Source organism: Pungitius pungitius, chromosome 11, assembly GCF_949316345.1.
Source record: "Pungitius pungitius chromosome 11, fPunPun2.1, whole genome shotgun sequence".
In the NCBI taxonomy this organism is placed as follows: Eukaryota; Metazoa; Chordata; class Actinopteri; order Perciformes; family Gasterosteidae; genus Pungitius; species Pungitius pungitius.
In genome coordinates this window covers 7,645,025-7,669,670 of record NC_084910.1, presented here as the reverse complement: position 1 = coordinate 7,669,670, position 24,646 = coordinate 7,645,025, and the positions used below count along the sequence as shown (strand labels likewise).

The 24,646-nt window shown below is 44.2% G+C and overlaps 1 protein-coding gene across 3 annotated transcripts in view; it reads right to left on the bottom strand.

The window, feature by feature from the left end:
- Positions 1 to 24,646, bottom strand: part of cdk14 (cyclin dependent kinase 14) — a 112,577-nt gene that overhangs the window by 15,707 nt on the left and 72,224 nt on the right. For all 3 annotated transcript variants that reach the window (XM_037453024.2, XM_037453026.2, XM_037453025.2), the window contains 4 exons: positions 24,572 to 24,635; positions 21,466 to 21,514; positions 18,783 to 18,922; positions 14,549 to 14,699 (listed from right to left, as the gene is read on the bottom strand). In XM_037453024.2, the coding sequence (XP_037308921.1) occupies positions 14,584 to 14,699; positions 18,783 to 18,922; positions 21,466 to 21,514; positions 24,572 to 24,635 (369 nt within the window). In that variant the 3' untranslated portion in view covers positions 14,549 to 14,583. The remainder of the gene's footprint in view (positions 1 to 14,548; positions 14,700 to 18,782; positions 18,923 to 21,465; positions 21,515 to 24,571; positions 24,636 to 24,646) is intronic.

Below are 24,646 nucleotides of genomic sequence, written 5' to 3'. Positions count from 1 at the left end.
TTGCATGTATATTTCTAGGTATAGTCTCAACTATTTGAGTGCATGCATACTGTATGTGTCTGTATCTTATAAGACACGGGGGTTTTGCTTCGCAATGTGCGCGTAAAACCATGATGAGGAACGTACAAACAAGCTGCAGTGAGGTGAAAGCGCTGACTGCCTGTGGCGGTGTACCAGTCACATGAAAAGTTTATAAACAGATTGCCATAGACATTCATGCACCTCAGAAGTAGAAGATTCAATGGTCTCTCCTTTGTTGCCACCATTTGATCAAACTGTCAGCTTTGGACAAAGACCCTTTCCAAATTTTATATTGTTCATATAAGAGAGGATTTTACAATTTACCAGCTGTTCTTCATTTAAGTTAAGTCTCAGTTGGCAATCACAAAGATTGAGTTGCCCAAAAAAAACAAAAAAGCCCTTCAAAGTTCTTCATATTTCTGCCACACGACATAAGTGTACAGTGTAAAATATTGGATGTGCACAGACTACATCCTTCAGCGAACACCCTTATCTGATGCTAGGACATGTCACCTTGGTCGAGCATCATAGAAACGTTGAATGACATATTCAACCTGCTGATATCGGCTTAAAGAAAGCATGGTTCTGTGGCTTGACAACAGACCTGTTCCCTTCCAGGTGTACACACAGCTCTCCCCCTCCAGGTGTACACACAGCTCTCCCCCTCCAGGTGTACACACAGCTCTCCCCTTCCAGGTGTACACATAGCTTTTTCCCTCCAGGTGTACACACCTCCCCTTCACTACACTCTATTGAATCCAATCCTGCAATCAGGAATACCCTTCAGCGACAGAGATAGAGGATTTACATTAGATATTCTGTTCTCATTAGATTTTCTAAAAGAAAGAAGAGCAAGATGGGATGGTCATTATAACATGCTCTCTAATTAGTCCAACCCCCTCCTCAACAGCAGATGTACATTCCATAATCCATATTCAAATGCAGCACTGACACAGAAACAGTGTGCTGAGAGCAAAGAGAGTGTCTGGCTCTGTCCGCCTCATGGGGAGGGGTTTTGGGGCTTTTGGAAGGCTGGGGCTGTAATTTGAAGGCCTTCGGTTTTGAAAAATGAGCCCTATGTAGTCTTTTCCGTCGCAGATAAAACTTTGGCAAAAATACAAACACAAACAAATGAAAGACTGCAATTCTGGTCTCAATCCAACCTTTTGTTCTTTCTATTTAACTTCCACAAACAAGAAACCCTGCGTTGTGATTAAACACGAGGAAATGAAAGCATGCCATTCTCTTGCAAATCATTCATCTGTTGTCCTTTCGTAGCTTCTGTGAGAAAGCAGTGCAACATGCTGATGTTTGGCCTCCAGTTTACAATTCTGTGTGATGAAGATTTAGTTCAGCATCGCCCCCTCTGGAGAACACTATTGTCAAGTGTATTAATTAGCCTATTTTGTGTAAGTATAACGATCTGCATAGTTTAGTTAATTTACAGGGCATGCATAAGAATGATGGAAGGGGATTGCAGAGGAGGAAATGTGCTTGGAAAATTTGTTTCATATTTACATAATTATTTAGAAGCTCCCGCTGATGCAGAAACTGGAATTTTGGGATTTAATTTATTCCAGAAAAGGCTTGTGTTTGCTCAGGGATTGTGCACAGGGACTCAGGTGGTTAATCAAGCATATGTATAATTCATTTTCCAAGCATGGGGTCTGGCACTGGAACTATTAGGATGAGCATTTCTAATATATTAGAAATGTAATATTTTCACTTTCTCCTTGTGAAGTCAAAGCCATATCGCTGAGGATTATATCAATAGTGCTCAAGCTAAACACTGCATCATGTAAGAGGAGGATGCAGACGATGGCAATATGGATCCACCACTGCCTCCCTATTTCCCTCCGCCTGCTCCTGCGTCCACATACACACCCCTGCAGGGAGCCCCACGAGTCAGTCTCAAGCTGCTTATAGAAACAATTAGAAGATATTTTTGGCTTCCAACAGTAATCGTGCCTTCTGTTTGAGCAGCTACTTTGTTTCAGCACTGGAACAACACACAAACCCGCAGAAACACACACATGAAGTAGATGAGCAGAGCTTGCAAAGCGAATAATCTCTGTGAACCTCGCGGCCCACGACAAAGCTCCAGAGATCCCATTTACACTTAAAAAGACTAATCACCAGGCCGCACTTTAGAGAGCAAGCGGACGTTCATTAAACCGAGCCTATATCCACAATACCGCCTTTTTGTTTCAAAGCGCATATGTCAACGCTGAGCGTCCACACCACACCGGCCCCCGAGGCCGGATCCGTTTGGAAATGATCACCCCCACACCCATGTTCGCTACTTGTGTGCTTCTCTGATTGGTCACCCTCCTATCTTGTGACGGCTTCCAGGAAGAAAACATACAGCAGTGACTCATTTCAACATGGATAACCAATTTCAAGTTTCTTGCTCTCTCGTTTCTCTTTTAGACATTGTAGTAGTTTCTGCAGCTAAACGAACTGCAGCCTGTATTTCATCTTGTTCCTGTTTACAAGGCCACGCGCGTACCCAGTGGACGTTAATGGTCAAGTGACATACATTTGCATAGGTTCTTATGCAGATCATCTCGGAAACAATGCTGAAAAGCCTGTGTGGATGTAGCATGATCCTGAAATCATTGCTTTTTACTGAGGCACTACACTAATTTAATTCCTAAATCAAGAAATTAATCAAAGTAATCAATCTGGATAAATGTTGAATGTTCAACGATTGAATATGATTGATGCAAAGTTCAAACATCAGTATTTATTTTGCAATTCCTTTCGGTCTACTTTTTGCATCCAGGTGCACCTCCTTTCCAAACATCAGGGCTAGAGGCGTAAAGCAAGTGCCGTCACCCAGTGGCATTATGGGCTTTTGTAGCATTTATGGGTCTTCCTTTGTACAAACTCCCCCATTAGTTTAACTGCATGAACAGACTGTTTTTAATATTGAGAATAGGAGGAATAGGATAGCTTTTATTTTTGAAGTACCATAATCAGGAATCAGGAATGTTGGGTAATGTAACCCGACAGGAGCTGTTCTCCAGGTAAAATACACTGTACTGTCTTTGTACATATTCTGTGCAGCGTCTCTGTCTAACACACACAATGTACCGCTCTTTTGTATAGTCGAACAAACTGCTTCATATCCATCGTAACAGAAGTAGGTCACACTGGCGGGATCATATGACAAGATTATACATAATACAGTAAAATAGCTAGCCCCATGATGAGACGTTTTGTGGGTCAAAAAGTAGCAGCAGGAACATTTTGTTATTCATGTCAGCCAACCCCCCCCCCCCCCCCCCCAACTTTACATGAGCTGCTGCTGTTTAAAAATGTAGCAGGGTAGAAAATGAAGTGGTGACGGTCGGTGAGCAGTAGGAGCGATGCTACTACTGACCTCTCATCAAAATAAGCTGCCTGAAGGCCTGGCATGTAAAAAATGTTATCTCTTGCTGGGTCACAACGTCATTTAAGCAAATAAATAACATAACAACAGAAATCAGAAAGAAAGGGTTGGTCTGTGTGGATAATCAGGAGGGAGATGCCATGTCCATGGCTAAACCCACCAAGGGTTAATACGCCACCACCAAACAACCCACTTGCTGGGCTTCAAGAGAGCCTGGGCTATGTGGAGGCTACCTGGAGGCTACGTGGAGGCTACGTCAGGGCTACATAGAGGCTACGTCGAGGCTGGGATTGGTGCTAGAGGGGGAGGAGGCTCCCTGTGTTCCAATGGGACAAAAGGGTCCAAGCCATGCACCCTCCCCTCTCTCCCTGAGTGCTGGAGTCCGTCGCCCATGTAACACACACACAGACACACGCATGCATGCACACTCACACACACACACACACACACACACACACACACACACACACACACACACTCTTATAAACAGGCCATGTAGTGCAGAAAGCACAGGGGCTTGTTAGCCAACTACCAGGCGTGAAATCACTGCACCGTACTCCCACCACGATGAGTCAATCTATACCTCCTGTTTCTCTTTGTTCATGTGTGTGCGCCACGATGAGTGTGTGCTGGTTTTCCTCCAGGCCTTGCAGAGCTCCATCTTTGACGGGTTGGCTGTCTTTTGTTTAGACTCCTCTGCAGCTCAGCTCCAAAACATACCTCATGCTGTGCATCCTAAACACACTATCAGAGGATTAGGTTGACTTCCCCCGACTTTAAATGAGAAGATCTCTATTGAGTGCATTTCCAAACACCTGTTTCTATGCATGGATGGCCGTGTTCCCCTCCTGAGGTCGAAAGTTAGCATATTGGTAGCTTAGCATTAGCAATCTCTGGAAGTACGTGAGATAAAAGCTAATCATTTTTCTTAGTTGAATTAGGATGTTCTTGGTCCTGCTTCCTTAATCTCAACGTTGACACTGAGATCCGAGGACCTGCTAGCTTTCAATAACTATTTTTGGTAGAGGGTTTCTTTTTTTCTCTTTCTGAAAAACGTAATCATGAGGAACAATTAATATTTTATTAGTATTTTCCAGTCTTTGTTATTATTTAAACAATTCAAAGGACTGAAGCTATCCATGACATCTACCAGTGCTCTGTTCTCATTTCATTTTATAATCTCCGCTGTTACTGTCCAGCTTTCCACATGTTTTCATGACTCTTTACTCATCAGTCTGTCTCGCTATCTGGATTAACCCGCAACACTTCAAAGCGGCTGCCTGGAAAATGGTCTTTTTTTCAAAGCAGCTGCTGAGAAAAATAAGACGTAAAATGATTATTTCTTGTAATTTCAATTCCTGTTAAGACAACAATGAAGCCATTTTTTATGTATGCAAATATTTATGTTATGTTTTTGTTAATGCTTCTATGTTCTACTCAATAATAGACCCAAACCAACCACAGACAGATCTTTCCCTTTTTTTTGTGAGTTCAAAAAATGATCAATAATATGTGTATGTATGTGTTTGTCCAGTGGCTCTCATTCATCTGTTGGACAGAGCTCCACTGTTATTCAAAAGCATCACATTCTCCCTTTCAAATTGTCACATGCAGAGCCTTGGTCAGTTCTTCCAGCAGGAAACTGACCATGGGTTAGTTGACCATGTTGCAACGCTCTGACTTCTGGATTCACAATGTCGCATCAACACAAACATTTCCTGCTTACAGTTCTATGTTTTGTGGCACTGAAATTAATTGCCAGCGCCGAGTGAGCGGCAGCAGTTGCTGCATTGAAGCTCTGTGCCCATCGTTCTCTCCCGCTAATCACAAGGTTTTGGGCTGCGGCATTATGCTAACTTACACTGGCAAAGGGGAGGGGCCAAGGGGCTGCTTTGATAAGTCGAGCCTGGCGAACATGAATGAGGCAGCGACAGGCGAGGCAAAACACACATTCATTCCTCTCACAATGCCGAGCAGCACTTTTAATTAAACCTTATCCAACATGATGAATAATGCAGCAGCTCCCTCGCAATCCACCGTCTCCATCCAGTCACATGCATACATTAAGTAAAGGAATGGCAGAGAAGAAAAGCTTTGCTCTTTCTAGTGCACACCATAATAAATACACTAAATGTTGTCATAGTACTGCCAACAGTGTGGTGGTGAAATGGGGGGTGGTTCAAATTGCCTAATTGTGCCTTTAATGCTGTTTTGTGGCTTTCTTTGGAGCATATCAGAACTTGAACGTTGTGTGAGGTGACATGCACACATGTTGCCATTGAAAAAGCACTCACTCTCCAAAAGCAAAAAAGAAGCAGGTATAGGTTTGATCGAGCCTCCGTTGCATAGGCAAAGGGCACAGCGTGAATCTCACAGAGACAAAGTCCAACATCACATGTTCCCCGTGGGAGAGAGATGGCCTCACTGCATCAGACAAGACCAGCCGCTGAGAGACACATCAGTCCCCCTCCTCCAAACCCATGGACACACTCCTAAAGGGATAGAGAGAAGGGGGACATGACCGGGAGGGTGTGAGGGGGGGGGGGGGGCTGCCGGTCAGAGAGAAAGGCAGCAAAAGGGATATTCAGAGCATTGAGGAGTAAAAGGATTGTATGGGAGAGTGAACCCATTACAGGGCAGACTGGCTGGGGGCATGGGAAGACAGGGATAGGGCTTCAGGGAGGAGCTAGGTTGCATTTAGCCCACAGAGGATCAGCAGAGGGAGGCTTTGTAAGGAAACCTCACAGTCTCCACTGAACCCAGACTGGCCCCAGTTAATAGAGGACATAACCCGTTTGAAATCTATGGGGCTATAGACAAACAGGAGACAGTGTCTCAATTCAGCCAAATGATCCGAAGGTACTCCTCCTGGTGTCAAGACACGTAGATGGGCTTCAGGGGTTTACGCCATTATTTGGAATTTTTTACTGATGACAGCATAGGAAAGTCAACTACCATAATGGAGCTGGAAGCTTCAGTCGAGTTACACTTTACATCCACGACTGGGCCAAAAGCCCTCACTTCATCATTCATCACTAAATGAGACGTTTGTGTGAAATTGTGATAATTAGCATTTGAAATATTGACTTATGGGTGGTGACAGTAAACTTTAACCTCTAGATTCTTATCAGTTCATCCTTCAGTGAAGATGGATGTTTGTGCCAACATTGAGGAAATACCCACAGCTGAGGAATAAAAACTAACCAGCGGTTTGTTTTGAGCAGAATGAACACTTCCTCTGGAGAGAATCAAAAGTCCTTCACTTCAACAAACGAGTACAGTGCATTTTAAGCACTCCCAACTTCGATGGAAGAGTTAGGAAATGAGTGCAGAAGCAAAGAACAAGCGACTCTAGTGAGCATTTTGAGCAGCAATGGGCAGTGGAGTGATGGAGGAGGTGGAGCTCAGTGTTTTTGGAGAGGACTTTGGTGCTGCAGTAGAGCCAGCCACAGCAGTGTGTTGTAGCAGCCAGCCCTACAGCCCTGCTCAGCCCTGATAAAGCTCAGCACCGCCAGGCTGCTGCTGGATAAGATACTAAGGTACCACGCAGAGCTGGGGCTGAGGGTTTTGGGTGCTTTTTGGGTGGCTTTAGTTATGAAAATAATACTCTGGGAAGGCAAATGAAGGCCAGAGCTGAACATTGTAGTAATAGTTTGGTGTTCAGTCTTTGAACGTGTAAGTCAAAGATGACTAATTAAAAAGCTGCTTTTAGCTTTAAAAATAACAAACGTTATTGATCAATTTTAAGAAGGAGTACATGAAGAAAGTCTGAGAAAAACCAACACACTCATCTGCACCGACCTGCACACCCTTGCCTTCACCTACAATAAGAACACCACTTGGCACAGTACGGACATCCGGCGTTGTGGAATTGTGCAATATAAAAGGAATGCCTTGGGATATTAAACTGTGCCAAAGGGCAACATTTTGCCCGGAACAATGTTACGGTAGGCTGAGGCTGAAAAAGCATATTAAAAAGAACAGATGTGGTGAGGCCTTCTTCTTTTTGGATCCCTAACATACACGGAGCACTTATTATATACACCCTACCACTGAAAACCCAACAAAGACAGGAGGAACAGAGCAGAGGTACAGAACCCATGTTGCACCAGCAGAACAGATTAGACTTGTTTTTTGTCAGAGTTTATGATTTATTGATTGCTGAAGGCAGGGTGTAATGAAAAATGCAATACATATAGCATTACTACACGTTATGAAGTGTAACTAAGTATAACTATAAAATTGACCTTGTCCCAGGTCAGCCAAGCCCTTGTCGCAATGTTAATAAGTGTTAGTATTCAGTAAGTTTAGGTTGACCTACACTACTAGTAGAGTAAGTAAACTTATCTCAATGCAGGGGCAACCTGGTACCTTCCCGCTACCAGACAAGTTTGGAAACACTTATTAAATTGAATGAGAAGCCGTCCAGACTTCTGACTGGTACTGTATATACACTGTATACATATAAATCAAAATTAGAATGAATAACGAGTAACCACGTTAACGCATTGATAAAGTAACGCCGACATGTATTCTATCGCACATTTTCAAATTGACATCTTTATTGTGAAAGCCGTTGCTCACTGGCTTTGAATATAAATATGAACAAACCATGGCTCACAGGAGGGTGCTGATTCACTTAGTAGGGGTGCAACCACCGATCTCAACCAATGAGAGGATTGGGTACCGCAGCAAAAATCAACTCAAACTTAGACATTTTCACTTTCAATTTCTTACGGTAAGTTGATTAAACCAAAGTTATTAATAACCTGCATCTCAGGCACTGTGTGCCGAAAAGAAAAGAAATCCAGTACAAAGATGGACTCCACAGACTAAAAAGTCTCTGCACAATAAATCCCAGATTTTTCCTTGCTCTCTTGGCTTCGTCATTTGCTCGCATGGTTTTTCCGATCACAGCTATGCCGACGACACCCAACTAATTCTCTGAGTTTGTATCTCTATGTGGAAATGCACTTATTGTAAGTCGCTTTGGATAAAAGAGTCAGCTAAATGACATGTAATGTAATGTTATAAGCAGTATGCTGAACAAGCCGTTAATAAGAATGGAAACATTGCATAACAACAGGGCCACCAACTATCCACAAAGAGGCGCCGGATCCTAACTTGCATCATTGAAGACAAAATCATGATCTAATGAGCAAAGTCATTTTCAGAGCATATTGAGAGGATAAACTCTTGATTTTGATGAACCTGTGACTTTTTCTAACACAACCCACAAGGGCCTTCAGCAGACGAGGCCCTTAAAAATAGTAGAAATCATCGGCATGTTGAGTCTCTGGGGACGACTTGAGGGTCTTTACCCGTTGAATCGTCTTAATGAAAGCAGTGTATACGCTCTAATTGCAAAACGTATACATAAGTATGTTGCTCTTCTACCTGGTGAAGAGGTCTCAAGTTCGGCTCTCAGGACATTGGGATGGTTGGAGTTATTTTTTTTACAGCACTCAGGCTTCCTCTCAGTTTTGTGGTGAGATATTAGGAAAAACACTCACTGGATCAGTTGTATTTTTTCTGTCAGCTTTGTGAGACAAAGTGGGTCACATTTCTGCATCACTCTCTGAAATCATATTGGAAAGAGTTGAAGAAGTGGCCATGCCCTCACAGCACCATTGTGCCAACTTACCACGCCCCTTTGCGTTGACTTCCTTACCCCTACTCGCCTTCTACTACCCCAGGCATTTTGACCAGAGAATCGGCCATATGTGAAACTCAGAAAACGCTCCTCTGCAATTCAATGTCAAAGTGCAACATGCATACAGCACATGCATTCGCAATGTCCCCTCTGCATCCATCTGAGCTCAGCTCTTTTAATCGCAGCACTGGTAAATTGGAACTCATTAGCATGCTTTTTTTGAAGCAAATTCACTCATCGGAGACGAGACGCTCCTGATCTTCCACTGCAGAGAAGCTGTTGGCTGCGCCACATAAGAAGGAGTCGAATGTTCTTTTCCTTTTTGGAGGAGCAAAAAAGAAAAGAAGGTACGTGTGCAATGCTCATTAGGCAGAGCCATATGGTGGAGGCAAGCGGAGGAAAGAGCAAACTGGGCGATGGAGGATGGGAGAGTAAGCGGTGCGGCTCTTGGTCTGCATCGCTGGAACACATCCTCCTTTGTCGAGATGTTGAGCTTTTTGGATGCATCCACACAAACTGCTGTCACATTGTTTTCTCCTCTCTCGTCGGTGCTTTTTTTCACAAAAAAGTGAAGGAGCTGAGAGTTTTTTTTTTTTCATGTGCACCAGACTTTATGAATGAAAGCTATCCAGCTAGAAACATACACCAGTATATCAATAATACTCCCAACATTACCATGACAAACTTGAGGAAGCTGGCAGAAAGCGTCATTGTGACGAGAGGGGAGCTTATGATAATGGGAGTCGGTTCTCCTTCTACGTGTCGGCATGATGGCATCTGCTGCCTCCACTGATCACCAAATTATACATGAAATCCATTCCTGCACCTCCTGGAGGACTCCTCCTCCTCCTCTGTCTACTTTCTGCTTTGTCTTCATTCCTCCTCTTTTGCACAGCTTCCCCCCCCCCACTTTGCCTCCTCCCTTCCCGGCTTTGTCCTCTCATTGTCCCCTCTCTTTTTCGCTCTCCCTTTTTCTTTACAACAAGTAGGAGAAGTTTTCTAAGTGTGAACCCAGAGGGAGTGGAACACAACCTTTCCCCGGCCTCCTCCTATACCTCCTCATTGCTCGGTCACTTCTTCTTCTGTCTGTCTCTATTTTGAGCCCACCTCCCCCCACCTTTCAGTCATCCAGCCCCCAGAGAAAGGGAGTAGTAGTTTCTTCTTGCCACTACTAGGACCATGTTATCCCTTCTATACCAATGGAACATTCATTTTTACAATGGACACACTCGCAATGACCAATTAGTCCAAAATGTAAAAAAATAATGATAAAATGCACCACTGGATGTGTGGAACCAACAACTCTGAATAGAACCAACTCCTCCAGCCCCCCAAAACAGTTCCTGATTGGTTCTGGTTACACTCAAACAAATTGCTCCCAAATCTGAAGCATTTAATCTGAACATCTAAAAAGATGCCGGCCCCCCATGGGGTGTGGATGTGACTCTTCCAGAGGCTGTAAAAATCATTATCATCCTCGAGTGAACGTAACGCTGAATGAAGCTCTTTCTTTTTCGTATTTTCAGTTAGTTAGTTAGTAAGTTAAATACATTGATGCTGGGCACCTTTTGATGGCAAATTGAAGTAGCTTGATTCATGAACAACTTAAGTAAACAATTTCATCCAAAACACCCTGAACGTGGAGAAAATGCGTGGGTTAGGGCCAGGACGCATGTCCCACAAAGGGGGAGAGGACAGGGATGCACAAGACCAAAAAGACATAATTGCGAAATGCATTGTAATTGGCAATAAAATACAATTAATGGACACGCCCTAATCACCTAACTTGATTGGGACTGCTGTCCTGCCTCAAGACCTCTCTCACTATACACTTTCCAAAAGCTAATAAACAGGAGGAATGAAGAGAGGATGCTGAGGAGAGTTAACATGAATATCATCGCCTAGTGGCCCATGATAGTTTTGTTGTATGTGCGTGCGTCCTTAAACGTGAACCTATCTCCTCATGTGAAAACACGGAGCTCCTGCTCTGTTTAATCATTCCCCGAAAGCAGAATGCCGAAGAATGAGGTGAACGGAGGCCCAACCCGTGTAGTTCACGGTTAACAGAGCAGGAGATGAAATGAAAACACATTCCCCATCTGTCAGTAATGTGGGCTAAGTCAGAAGAGGTAGTGGGAGGGTGGAACTGGCTCATTTGACTGAAGGCTCTCCATTTCTTAAGGCTACGCCTGCGGTCGTCCTTCCCCCCACCCCACGGGCTCACAGCGGGGATGTACTTTAAATCACTTTGTCCTCTAAAAACTTTCTGACAGGTTGCAAAAAATATTTTTCTTCTTCCCCCACAGCAGAAAATATTCTTCATCGTGTTGACTTTGTTTGTTCTGGACACCGACGACTTCAAGTAGAAAGAATCCAGGGGAGGAACCCACCAGGGGACAAATGGTGCGTTTACTTTCAAGAGCTGCCTCAAAAGCCCTGCACAGCTATGACGGTTCCCTTCATTTTATCCCTCGGAATTGTAGGACGGTCACTAGGATGATAGCTCAGGCTCAGTGTGTGTGTGTTTGATAAATAGCTGGCACCTCTACATTCCAGACAGGACTGTCAAGCTCTGCCTGCAGCTGTTATCTTCAAAGTGACACTGTGATGCTCAAGGGCCCGAGTGTCCCGCGGCTGACCTGTACACACACACACACACACACACACACACACACACACACACACACACACACACACACACACACACACACACTGCAGAGGCTGCTGCTTCATGTGAAGTCCGGCAGCAACAGAGAGACACACACGTCCCAAGCTGTCAGCTGAAAGACATGTGTCATTTGTCAAATGTGAGATGTTAGTTGTTCACAAGGTTAAAAGGTAACAAAATGCATTTGGCCGAATGTTCTAAAGTAATTCCGCCTCCACACAGAGCAGAGTTCTTTGCTTCCATAAGAACAGCAGAAAGAGGAAGACCACACAGGCCATTTCCAAAAGTCTGGATGCAACTGCTAGTGATGCTTGGTTCATGCAGGAGGTCTAGTGTAGCACAAGTCACGGCTTTCTGACCAATCACAACTCATATAGGCTCAACTCGCCAATGACCAATAGCATTGTTTTATGAAAAAAGCTGATACAAGGTTTGTGGCCCACTGGGATTATAAATGAGTGCAGATCTGTAACAATGCTTCAATCCGGTGAAGAGTTTCGCTTTCAAAACACAAGCAACTAAATTCCTCCTTGGATGGAGGCACTAAGCTGTTGACTTTGCCCCTTTCATGTTGCTTTTTGCTCCCTGATTGAATCAAAGTTTGATGCATTGTTTTGTATTCCGAATGTGAGCGCACTGCGTCCAATTCCTCAGCCTGGTGTGTTCGAAGCCCCGAGACGGGGCAGCTGTCTCCTACTTGTTGTTGGGACTCTGGGCTGAACTGTGTGGTCACTGAGTGGATTCATGATTCATGACGGGAGGTAGGGGGGTGGGGGGGGGGGGGGGGGGGCGTGTTGCCTACCCTTGGCACAGACTTGCATCAGCTAATCTTGTGAATAATGCAAAATCATGAATAAACATGGATCAATGCAGTGCAATACTGTAAAGGAGACCTGCCTTTACTCCCCCCCCCCACCCTCACTCCGCCCCCGCACCTTTCTTCACTCCTTTTTCCTCCCTGCCAGAATCAAACACTCCAGCTACGCCCCTCCCCCCTCTCTGGACAGACATTGTAGTGGTGGCGTGTCTTGGTGCGGGCGGGTCGGGCCCGGCCTTCACCCCCCCTCAATGGCTCAAAGGCAGCCATCCAGCAGCACAAAGCCTGCCCACTGGGAATACCCCACAAAGGAGAAAAGGGGGCTGCTCGCCTCCTTTGCTCCATCTGAAGCAGCCTGCCTCCACCACCTCCTATAAATAATACAAAGCTGCCTCGACAAAAAGAAACCCTCCCGCTAGCCCCTGCTTCCATCTCTCCTTCCCTCCCTGCCTCCCACTCTACCCTCCCCCTGTTCCCCTTCTCCTCATTCCTCTTACTGACTTCCATCCAGTTAAATGTTACGTTCAATACGCTACATGTCTCTGTGCTCAATGTGCTCATCGTAGTATCTTGTCTAATGGAGCATTGGGTGTTTCAAATAGGAAGCCTTGTGTTTTGAAGGTCTTGATGATACGACTGGATGAATGAACTGGATGTTCTGAGTTGCTCTAAGCAGCTGCCATTTTCTTTTCTTCAAGGATATAAGGTAACACAGGTTGTGTAATTCATTTTCAAATAAGTGTGGATTTCTGTGTCCCGCCCCTTTTTTTGCTCTGTGTCAGCTTCATTTAGCTAGACGTTACCAGTCACTTTCAACTTGACCAAAAAAAAACCCCTCCCAAGATGGACCGAGTGAAAAATAGATATCATGTGTCCACATAATATCCACATAATAAAATGACAACATAGTCAATACACTGAGAGTCAGAAATATGACTTACAGTAAGTATAATACTAACTTGTAAGTAAACTCATAGTATTAGCTAATAGTTAGCAATGTCATATTACAAATATTACCTGGTCATGTTTCCTCACAGTGTGAGCCTGCATGCTTTGGTTGCTGATGACATCAGGGATGTCACAGTCGGTCACATGTTCACTCTTGTTTTTCTAACTCATTGCAACTATAAATACTTGGTAGAAACCCAGTTTAAACATGTGCATGGGTGATGTTTGTGAGAATGTGTGTGTGTGTGTGCGTGCGTGCATGTGTCAGTGCATTAATGTGAATGTGTGCAGAGGGATTAGGGCACTATCAGTGAAGCTCTCCCAGCCTGTCAGGCTGTAGAAGGGTCCAGACAAAGAGACTGATTTCAATGTAAAAGCAGCAGCTGAGAGGACACAGTTCTCTCAGTGGGGTGACTTCCATCCTCTCCACACACACACACACACACACACACACACTCTCTCTCAGCATTTATATTTGGTGGAGGGAACATCAAGAGAAAAGCGCTGAAGTGTCACACAAAGTTGGAGGTTGCTTGTAGCCGAGTTGATTTTGCACCTGTCAGTAATCAGTGAGGTGCTCTGCTCTCATTAGGACGGCCATTATCCCTGTGGCTGGGCTCTGCACCTCATTACATGCAAATAGTGCAGCTTTATCCGAGTGGCGAGTGAGAGTCCGGGCTCTAAACAATGGGACACCCTCCTTGCTCCCTCAAAGCCATCCCTCCGTCTATTACCTCATTCTCTGCTTCAGTGCACACGCCACAGATCTCATGGCGTCACATGTCTCCGTGCTAGAAAGGACGCGCTGATAGTTAAGAGTTACTGTCTTAAAGTGGTTGTAAAGGACTGGTCTCCCAACAGCAATTGATTATACGTACACATTTCGTTTTGCTTTTAAGATGTAAAACCCAAGAAAAGGCATACGTTTGACAAGTCTGCACATAGTGGGGATTAGAGTGGACCTCATGTGTGCTTCTATACGTTTGTTGCATTTCCTGTGAGTGTGTGCGACTGCTAGCTGCTTCCTGTATACGAATGAGCACGTACCTGTCAGGTCCCGGTGTGCAGGGTGCTGCCTCCGGTCAGTGCTTGCTGCCAGAGGAGGCCTTGCCATGGCTGTTCTTTCGTGCACACACCTGTATGCTGTCCCCGCTCTCTGTCTGGAGCTTGACATTTGGTACGGTGAAGATAGAAGACACTGTGGGGGAGGGGGACGAACACAGATTAGAAGAAGGTTGACAGGAAGACGAAGGTTTCAGGATGACTTGTTAAAGATAGAAATGTTTAGAAATGCAGAAGTGAATACATGAGTGATTTAGTACAGGGTGCATTTTTAAAGGGTGCAGTCATAGAGAGAAGCATCTTTAAAGACATTATATTGACATTTTTTAGGAAAATTAAATTGAGAGAAATATCAGCTACAAGATGCTAAACCTTGTTATGTTATGTTTTAAATTGCACATTTTTCTACTGCAGAAACTTAAGCTACATGACCATGACCTGTACTAACATATCCTTATGATCCTTTGTGACTTTGGTATAAGGCTCTTTCTCTTGTACGGCCTCCTCCCCCTAAATGATAACAGGTGCCTGAATATTTGGCTGTGTCCAGAAAGCATTCGTAGCTGGCGTGTTCATTTTATCATTCGTTTGCTAATGACGTCAGCAGAGCCTATACGTTTTGTACAAGTTATTGTGTTCAGGCTGGTCTATAAGGCCCCTCAATATAATATAGAGCCTCTAAATCCCACATCAAGGGTGAGAGGAAGAGGAAGTGGATGGGTCCAGCAAAGCATTTGTCAAACCAGTTGTCAACATTGAGGTCTATGTCACGTGTTTGTTTCACAATAAGTTACACCATCCCATTGGTTCATTAAATCCAAAACGACTAGCCTTGCTCACTGAAATCTGAACAAAAAATGTAACAACCGTTCCAAACAGTAAGAGCAACCTCAGGAGCTCTTGTTGTCTAATTCTACCATTGTCCTTGGTAATGTGTCTGGGTGTTGTCTGGGAAACCCATAATACACATGACAATAGAATGCACCGTGTGGGGGGTTACTGGCAGTACTCCTGCAGTCTGTCCTCACGGAGGAACATGATTAGCACGCCGCGGCTGTAGTCAAACACTCACAGCTGGAGTAATTAGCCACTTCTTTATCTACATTCATTTCTCATTTGCATAATTTTGACACATCCTTCACCCACAAAACTGCAAGTGGCAGACACAGAGAGACACACACAAGGCTCTTTGTGATTATCCACTCCTGTCCTTATTTCAGGAAACTGTTTTAAATGACTGGTATTCCTCCCTCGGTGGCTCCTTGCCTGTCACATGGACATGCAGAGAAGAGAGAGAGAGAGGAAGCATGACAAGAATCTGAATAAGCCATCTCTCTTCTCTCCCTTTTAGTGACCGCCGATCTCTAATTCATTTCAGACATGAAAACCTGCTGGTTGATGATAACAGGATTAATAGTGCTGAAAAACCCTAATCAGCAGGAATAGAAAAAATGGAACTCTCCATTAAAATCACAACCATGTCAGAATAACAGCTTAAGGGATTGGTGATGTATGTAGCATATCTAATAATATGGACGTGTCCTCTCTGACATACCCTCATTCAATAACCCCTTTCTGTGGGATTAATTGAAAGAAGACACCAACCATGTGAAACAGTGTTAATGCAAACCTCTGGCATTAAACAGATCTCAAAATGTGTATAACTTCATCTGGAGAAACAATAGGTCTATGAATGTCTGTGATTGGTGCATGATTTAAAAAACACACTAAATGCTATCTACAAATCAAAATCAACAGCAGCTAATGTGTCCACCTTAAAAAGAAAAGGCTTAAAATAACAATATTGTATAAAATACAACAATTCTTTATTCATCCTGTAGCGGGGAGATTTACAGGATCATCGCAGAGAGAGTATAAAACAGTCATAGAAAATAATAACAATAAATAAATACATACTAAAACAGTAACTGATGTGAAATATATACCGAAATATGTGGGGGTCCTGGGAAAAATATGTAGTATGTGTATACAATAGATTAATTAATAAGTCAGTTGTAAAATGTGTGATTCAATTGGACAATAAAGATGAGTGTGATATATGACAAACCCTTTTACAACTGCAAATGTATGTTTATTATTTCAGATATAATGTTGACTATTACTACTATTATGGGACCAAGCATTACAATTTCCCTCTAAAGTGACGGAGTTTTGAATGATGCGGTTGGTTTCTGAGGTTTGCAGAATGTGAGACTCAAACTGAGCATGTTCCAGCGGCTGTGACTGACATAATAACAGACCTTCTGTGAGTGGACCAAAACAACCCGGGTGGCTGCTCGCCATCTTTACGAGTACGAGGAGTAGGAGCACAGAGGGAGCTCAGGCCAGAGAGACTGTCAATGGAACTGTGTTCAAGCTTTTCTGCACATTGGTATTGTTTGACTTTGACTTTTTACACCTTATGACATTTAATATGAATAAATAATAAAATCCTCTACCTAAGTAAGCAAGTTTTTTCAAATGATCTAAGTCATACGAATTAAATCAAACATTTTACTATGCTAAGCTTCACTACCATGTCTTTTTTTCAGCTTATTCAAATTGTACACAGCATAGTACAAATCATAGTGTAGTAGAAATTCAATCTTAAATTCAGTTGTCACACATTATGTGAAGTATGACCTCTGCATTCAACCCATCTACAACAATACCACAATTTATAGCTATTTGGTTCAGTCGTCTGTTAGACATAGTACTGTCAGGTATATTCAGCACACTTATGTACGTCTTTATTTTTAGACTTACTTAGAACTTCTAGACTTATATAACTAACCCTTTTAGCTGGTATTAGCTAAGAATTTGGACCAGTAGCATGGCTAGTATTAGCTCCCATTTGTAGTGTAACCATTGGGGCTTCACATTAGCACCCGCCCACTTGCCAAATGCATGAGTAAAGCATGCGCTCTTACTAGCCACTTTGGCGGGTGGAATTCTGTATATATGTCTCTCTATATTTTATTTTTTGGGGACTGTGATTGTGCACTTAGTTTAGCTCAGCTACTTTAGTTTAGTTAGCAGGCTGCGTGGAGACAAAGACCCGTTTAAGCTCAGGAGTGTTGGGCAGACGGACCGTACGTTCGCTACTAAGAAACACACATGATAGTTGGAGGCTTTTGATACAACTTTAGGGAGACCTGCTTAGTGCGAGGCAAGGATATGACGGCACATGTTGTAGGAACCCCCAAAGTCAGACACAAAAGAGAAAAACTGCCGATAAAACCGAAAAAACCTCTTTTGGAGCTGGGACAAGCTTCTCTTTTTGTCTTTGTCTTAATCAGCTGCAGATGTTTTCATACAAAAGGAGCTTTACACACAGTTGATTTGGTGACTGCACATACGTATACATTTCATTTAGTCTTGATTTGGGTGTAAACCTTGAATGGTCCTTAACATTTGAAAGGATTGTAAATCTAGTTGATTGTAGTCAACATTAATCAAATTAAACTTATTTTCCCATCAACAAAATTGTGGCTAATGAAATTGCTGAGTGGCTTTGGAAAACCACCAGCTCCAGTGGGCGGTGAGCACAAATGTTAATGTCAAGCCCTGGTTACCATGAATGGACAAGGCAGCTGTAACTGGAGAACTTTGATACTGCAGACAAGCTCGATGTTTCTGACCCTATTAATAGATGTTTGAGGATTTTTTGAGACAATGAGTCACACTAAATGTGTGAAGTCACACTAAATCTAAATTTGTTCACCCTATCCGTGTTTTGTTGTGCACAACAATATTGTGTGGAGCAACATGAATTGAATGCACTGTAATTCCAAAGCCCAAAAATAAGCAGCCCGTGCACAGTGTGACACGAGGGGTCACATATTATAGGTACTTAAGTAATGCCACTTGCGCAGTTAATCTTATCCAAACCACCATCTTTTCCTGAACCCGACCAAGCAGCGATGTCCACTTCACCAAGTTGTACCCTTTGAAAAGACTGTAACAAAGAAAAATTGTAATTGGAAAACGCATTAAAACTGATGAGCAACCTTTAAGTAAGGTATCATACAAAGCTTTGTATGACCTTTCACCCTTCCCCTTGGCCCTTTGACCTTGGATTCTCCTTCCTTCCCCCAATTCCGTACTGTAAGTTTGCTGATGTACAGCTAAAATAAAAGAATGAAATGCGCCTGTGATGCACCACTTCAGGCGACGTCCTGCCAGCCCAGATGGGTGGTGTACATGTGTTGGTACATACTGTCCTGCAGCTCCCAGAGCCGTGGAGGAAGGTTGCTGAAGTACTCGTGGTTCAGCGCCGCCTGGGCCGAGAGGCGGTTCTTTGGGAAGCACTGGAGGAACCTGCTCGCCAACTCCTCAGCATGGTCCACGTAGCCCAGCCTGAGACACACAAACACACATGATCAGGAACATGTACACACCCCGTATATACAGGCTATATATGTAGAGTTCATTCATCCCTGAAAGAAAGACTTCTCCTCGAAGTAACACAGCTGCTGACAACAGAAAAACAAGCCTCCTATTTATGCTGAAGGTTTGCCGATTCAGAGGGAAAAAACATTCTTAGACACGCACACACACGCTTACACCTTGCTTCTTTGAGGTCGCCTCGTACATGGCGAGTGGGTCACCGTGAAAAACACAAAGTGTTCATTAAAGCTTTGTGAAGGTGTGTGTGCGTTCATACTGGGAGTCGCTGAACTCCTGAACCAGCCCTTTATTGCAGCGCCGACGGGGAGAAATAAACGAAGAGCAACAAATTCAGATCGTAATTAGGCCTCCACTGCATTAAATAAACATGATGTTTTGAGCGCAGCTCGCCGTGCTCCGAGTGCCTCCCGTGTTCTGTGAGCGTCTCATGTTTAGCTCCCTAGTTAGGGGCTCTGACAGTCGCTCCCATAGCTCGCGATGGGGATCTCAGCTGCACCTATCAGCAGAGAGACAGAGGGAGGAGGAATCTCTGTCAACGCCAATCAGCAAAAAGGCAGATGAAGTCCACCAGGGCCTCTTCTTGCCTCGGTCATACAGATTGGTGAACCTGGGTAATTCCACAGCAGAGTGTAAGGAGAACCTTGAAGTGGGACTGGGTTCCCTAGTTGTGGGAAACTACACGGATGGAAAAAGGCCTCCTTTTCAAGATGCAGGCAGAAGCTCAATTGAACCTCGCCATCACTCATAGTACAGCTCATTCTTATAAGGTCAATGTTGAACCATTGAGGTCAATCTATCTGCACTTGGGATTCCACTGACTTCTTCAATTCCATATCCCTCCACCACATTAAACAATCCGTGTAGCCCTTTTTCTCCAATACAACTAGATCTACTGCAGACCACCTGAACGAAGCATTTCCACCTTAACAAAGCGAGAGAGACAAACAAATGTGAGTCAAAAACAGAAAGGGTCATCTCCCTGCCACTTATATGGGGACACAATTGATCGTTATTTCCACCCCAGCTGAGGCTCATTGCCTCCACCTGGGCCCGTTCCCGGAACCACTCCCCCTCTCTTCCCCCCTGCAGCCGAGCCGAAACCACGCCCGCCACCACAATGACATTTTACCACATAACCTTATATGGGCCAATAGCTATACACCTTTATAGCTATTGGCCCACAAAACATCCTGGTTTCTAACCAGGGAAACCTACATGAATCAAAAATAACTCTAACAGGATTTGTTTTGTAGTTTCTATGCAGGCATCAGGCCTAACAGGTAGATATGTTCAGGTGTGAAATCACCTGGATACGAGCAGGGCTACATGTACAAAGGGTGCACATTCCTTCGTGCTATCACTGTCCGCTCGGCAGAGTGACTAAGTGCACATCTGTCATGAGATCGATCGTATCTCCTGAAACGATCAAACTGCAGGTACATTCACAGCAGAGTGAAGCATTCCTCCTTCATCCGTGCATGGCGTCCGTTTTGTGGTATTCTATCAGAAAGCTGCAACGAGGACCCGGGGGAGGCGAGAAGCAGGCAGCCACCTGCCTGTAACGCCCCCACCACCACAGAAAGTCGCAGACCGGGTGTTTGTTGGAGCAAAGCTGCAGCAGGAACTTTATAAGAAAGCCTTTCTGTATTTGATCTGTAGACATCCCATTAGGATCTGTCCCCACGTTGGACTCCTTTATGGATGAGGGTGATGTGGCCCAATTGGACCTGTACATGGGAAGCCTTAGCATGCCCCTTCATAGGGGTTCCATTCTGTATGGAGCAGGGTTAACCGATCAAAAGTAGATACCAGCATGTGTAGCCAAAGCTGCAGGCAGAGATGATGTGGTTCTGTATTTTCTGCCCAGTGAGAAGAAAGCTGTTTCAGACTGTTGGGACTCGGCCATGTTGATCAGGATCTGGGGACCTGCGTCGTTTTGCTGACTATGATAACAAAATGACACCTGGTTGAGTTTACTCGTCAACGTTCACAGGCACATCCAAACGCTTACATTGCTTCCGCTGGATGAGGGGAACCAGCAGGGAGCAGAAAGCAGAGAGGCCGGAGCCAACTCTCAGGGCAGAGACAAAGTGAGTGTCCAGGTTCACATCAAATGCATCGCTCCCTGGCTGACAGGAGACAGCAGAGAGGAAGTGATACTCATTGACATTCCACCACACTTCTACTATCCTCACTGTTTTATTTCCTCCTGAAGACACACACTCCCTGTGGCACTGTGCCACAACCTGTCAGTTGTCCCAGAGCAGAGTCGTACACACACCCACACACACACACACACAGGTTGTATGCTGCAGGAAAGTAGAGTATGGGAGCTGCAAAGAGTGCATTCACTACCCTCAGCAGACAGGATCGAGGGTAGTAGAGAGTCAGCTGCAACATCCCATGACATACGCTACACTATTAGTGTGTACACACACACACACACACACACACACACACACACTAAACTCGTGTTTGAGTGGTTCACTTACTTATTCCACGCTTGTCTGAGCTTCTTAGCGCTGTAAACTGTAAAGCGGTCTGTAATGAGAAGAGCACAACAAACCAATAATTGAGTCGTCAGATTAACGTTAGACACATGCTGATCTACTCTTTACAGAAAAGAAAATCTCCCCCCATCCAATGTTTCTCAAAAAGTACTTTCATATAGAAACTCTAGCAGAAGCTCAAAGGGCAAATCTTTTCCATTCCTGCTTCGGGTCTTAATCTGAAACATGTGCACAAAGCATCCGCAGGATGAGATAATAACTTAAGAACACTCAACAGTAAACGTCGGCATTGAGTAATCGAATTGAGTGAAAACAGGATTTTGTTCCCAAAGAAAATGAAACAAAGTGAAAGGCGCTGTATTCCAATACTCATACTACTATCCATACAGGGATTCAATGTGACATGAATGTCAAATGCAGAATGTCAAAAGTACCCATTCTGTGATTTGCAGGCTAGAAAGCGTTTAAGGCTCTTTTGACCCACAATCCTTTGCAAAGCAGATATATGGGGTGATGGTGGGTCCCGGAGCCAGACCAGTTGAGAACCACTGATTTTTACAATTTATTTCATAAACCATAAAACATACGTATAATTCATTAAAAAAAAAAAACGGACTTATTTTCAGTGCTGGCAAAATTTATATTCTATATTCAAAGTCTGTGAAAGAGCCTCCAGTCAATTTGTCAATGCCTGTAGGATTAGACGGTGCAGGGCCTAGCACCGCTGCCACATAGCAACAGGCTCAGGATTGTTAGCATGGAGTTTCTCCCTCACACCCTGTCCAATCACATGCAGAGTGGGTGGAGCAGGGATGGATGATGGACAGAGGGTGGGATAATCGACTGACAGAAGGATGGATGGACCGACTTTGAATCAATTTACTTTCACCGTGAACACCTAACAAGCGATTGTAATACCACAATGGGATTTTTGCTCTTTTGACAGTCGGCAGATTATTTTGCCATCTATGATCATGTCTGTATTGATGATATTGTATATGCATGCCTCTCACCAAATGAAGAAGCATCCTTTCCAGGGGTCATACACCAAAGAAGAAATTATAAATATTGTAACCTCTCTAATGATACACACTGGCCCTCAAGTTTCACTTTCTTCTTCAACCTGGCACTAGTCGCGACATTTGACTGCAAACCGGAAAATGGGGAAACTTTCCATAACTGCAGAAGATGTGAAAAACAAGCGGCGGCTGCACTCTGTCCTCGGTCCTGATGAGATCCAACCTTAAGAGCATGTTTGGGACGAGAATGTGATGAATCACGGCCAGAGGAGTGGTGCAGTTGGAGCAGTGAGGTGGAGACATGGAGAGGCTTTCCGCACTGATGCACTCCTGCCCCCTGCTGGCGGCCGCAGCCTCTGGGTGGAGTGCAGCTGTGGCACCGGACTTGGAACTGACTGCTCTCATCCTCTCGGTCACATCACTACATGTAGCCCAGTGGGACGTTTCAAAGACCTCGAGGTGCTTGGATTCACTAGGTCATTATCATACTATCCTATTAGTCCAAACTGAAGGGCAGCATGCTTTTTCTTTTAGTAATCTGGTTAGATCATCACAGGTGTGTCACATGTGGACAGGGAGCCAAAACAGGAAGTGGAACCATTTAGCTTGTGTTACACAGAAATCTGCCCCCTCTGAAAACCTAGTTTTAAGTGTATTGGGACACTGTTGCCAAACTAGTATTCTGTGGACTCAATGCCTTAATATACATATAATACAAAATTAAGGATTTTGCTTTGGTTTTGAACTAAATAAGAAACCAGAATACAAAGCATGATATATATATATATATATATATATATATTACATATATGTATATGTAAATAAATCCCATGACATGTAAAGCTGATCCTCTCAGTCTGCCTGTGTGCACACACTACATAAACAGATGCAATGCTTGGAGGCTAGGACCAGGCTCTCTGTGTGTTTGTGTGTGTGTTTGTCTCAGACAGCTGTTCCCAGTGCGTGCGTGAGCGACCGTTGCCATGGCCACAGGATGAGAGCGTGCATCAGGATGGGTTGTGTGTGTGCGTGTGACCACGAGAGCCGCTCTGGTTGGTCCCTAATTGGCCACTGGAGATGTGAGGTGGCAACGCGCGGCTCTGTGATGCCTCGCCGGCCCGCGCCATCACTCCGACCCTCTCCATGTCTCTGCGCTCGTCCCCTCTCTCTCACTCCATCAGCTAACACTAATCTGCAGTCCCTCTATTCATGTTCCCTCTAAAAGCCCTAATGAGCTCCCAAAGGGCATGGCGGCCCTGGCAGAGCTGCCACCCCCGTGCCCAGCCCTCCTCCCCTCCTCCCCCCCCCTGCTGCATTCATGGATTACAGTGGTTCATGTTGATGATGTATATAAAACGACAAATCCCACCTCAGGCATGTATGTGGCTCATCAATAGCTCACAAGCAATACATGTGCAAAGGTATATATGTATACTGTATATATATATAGAGCAAAACTATTAAGCAGAAGTCTATTTTTGGGTTGTCTATCCAGGAACGTTTAACTTCCTTCAGATGTGGACCTGGACTGAAGGATGAGCTGATTGGATGTTGGTGGTCAAAGGTCATTTAGCCCCCCCAACTCATTTCTGGTAATAATTTCAATAATTACAATAATAATCCCATTGCCTAGTAGGATACAATGATGAAGTGATGACATTCAGGAAGGTTAAAGGTCCTCCTCATGGGGCAAACAGCCTTCTTCATCGTTTGGTTAGATGTTACTCATGTTCCACAAGTAGAGGAAAATATGACTACAACTCACTTGCACATCCAAAGAAGCCTTTGTGATTTCACAAAAGTCCACGTTTTCAGAATACTGTGCAGTATCATCAGAATAATGCGTGCTAATCATTTAGCATGCAGTATGTTTACTGCAAGTATTAGCTCATGTTGAGTAGGAAACGTCTCTCTGCTAACACATACGAGGCTGCATGCTAGAGATAGTGGAAGGCAACACATACAGTATTACAGTATTCACTGTATTCTAAAAGAGCTTCCTGCCAACGCCATGTTCTCCCTTTGGGGCAGGGTTGGTTCAGTGCATCCAGTGAGTCTAAAGGTCGCACCTGGTTTGAAGTGAGGCAGAGAGTTGACGCTGGGCCAGGTTTCCTCTGAGGGGGTGCCGATCACCTGGAACACAC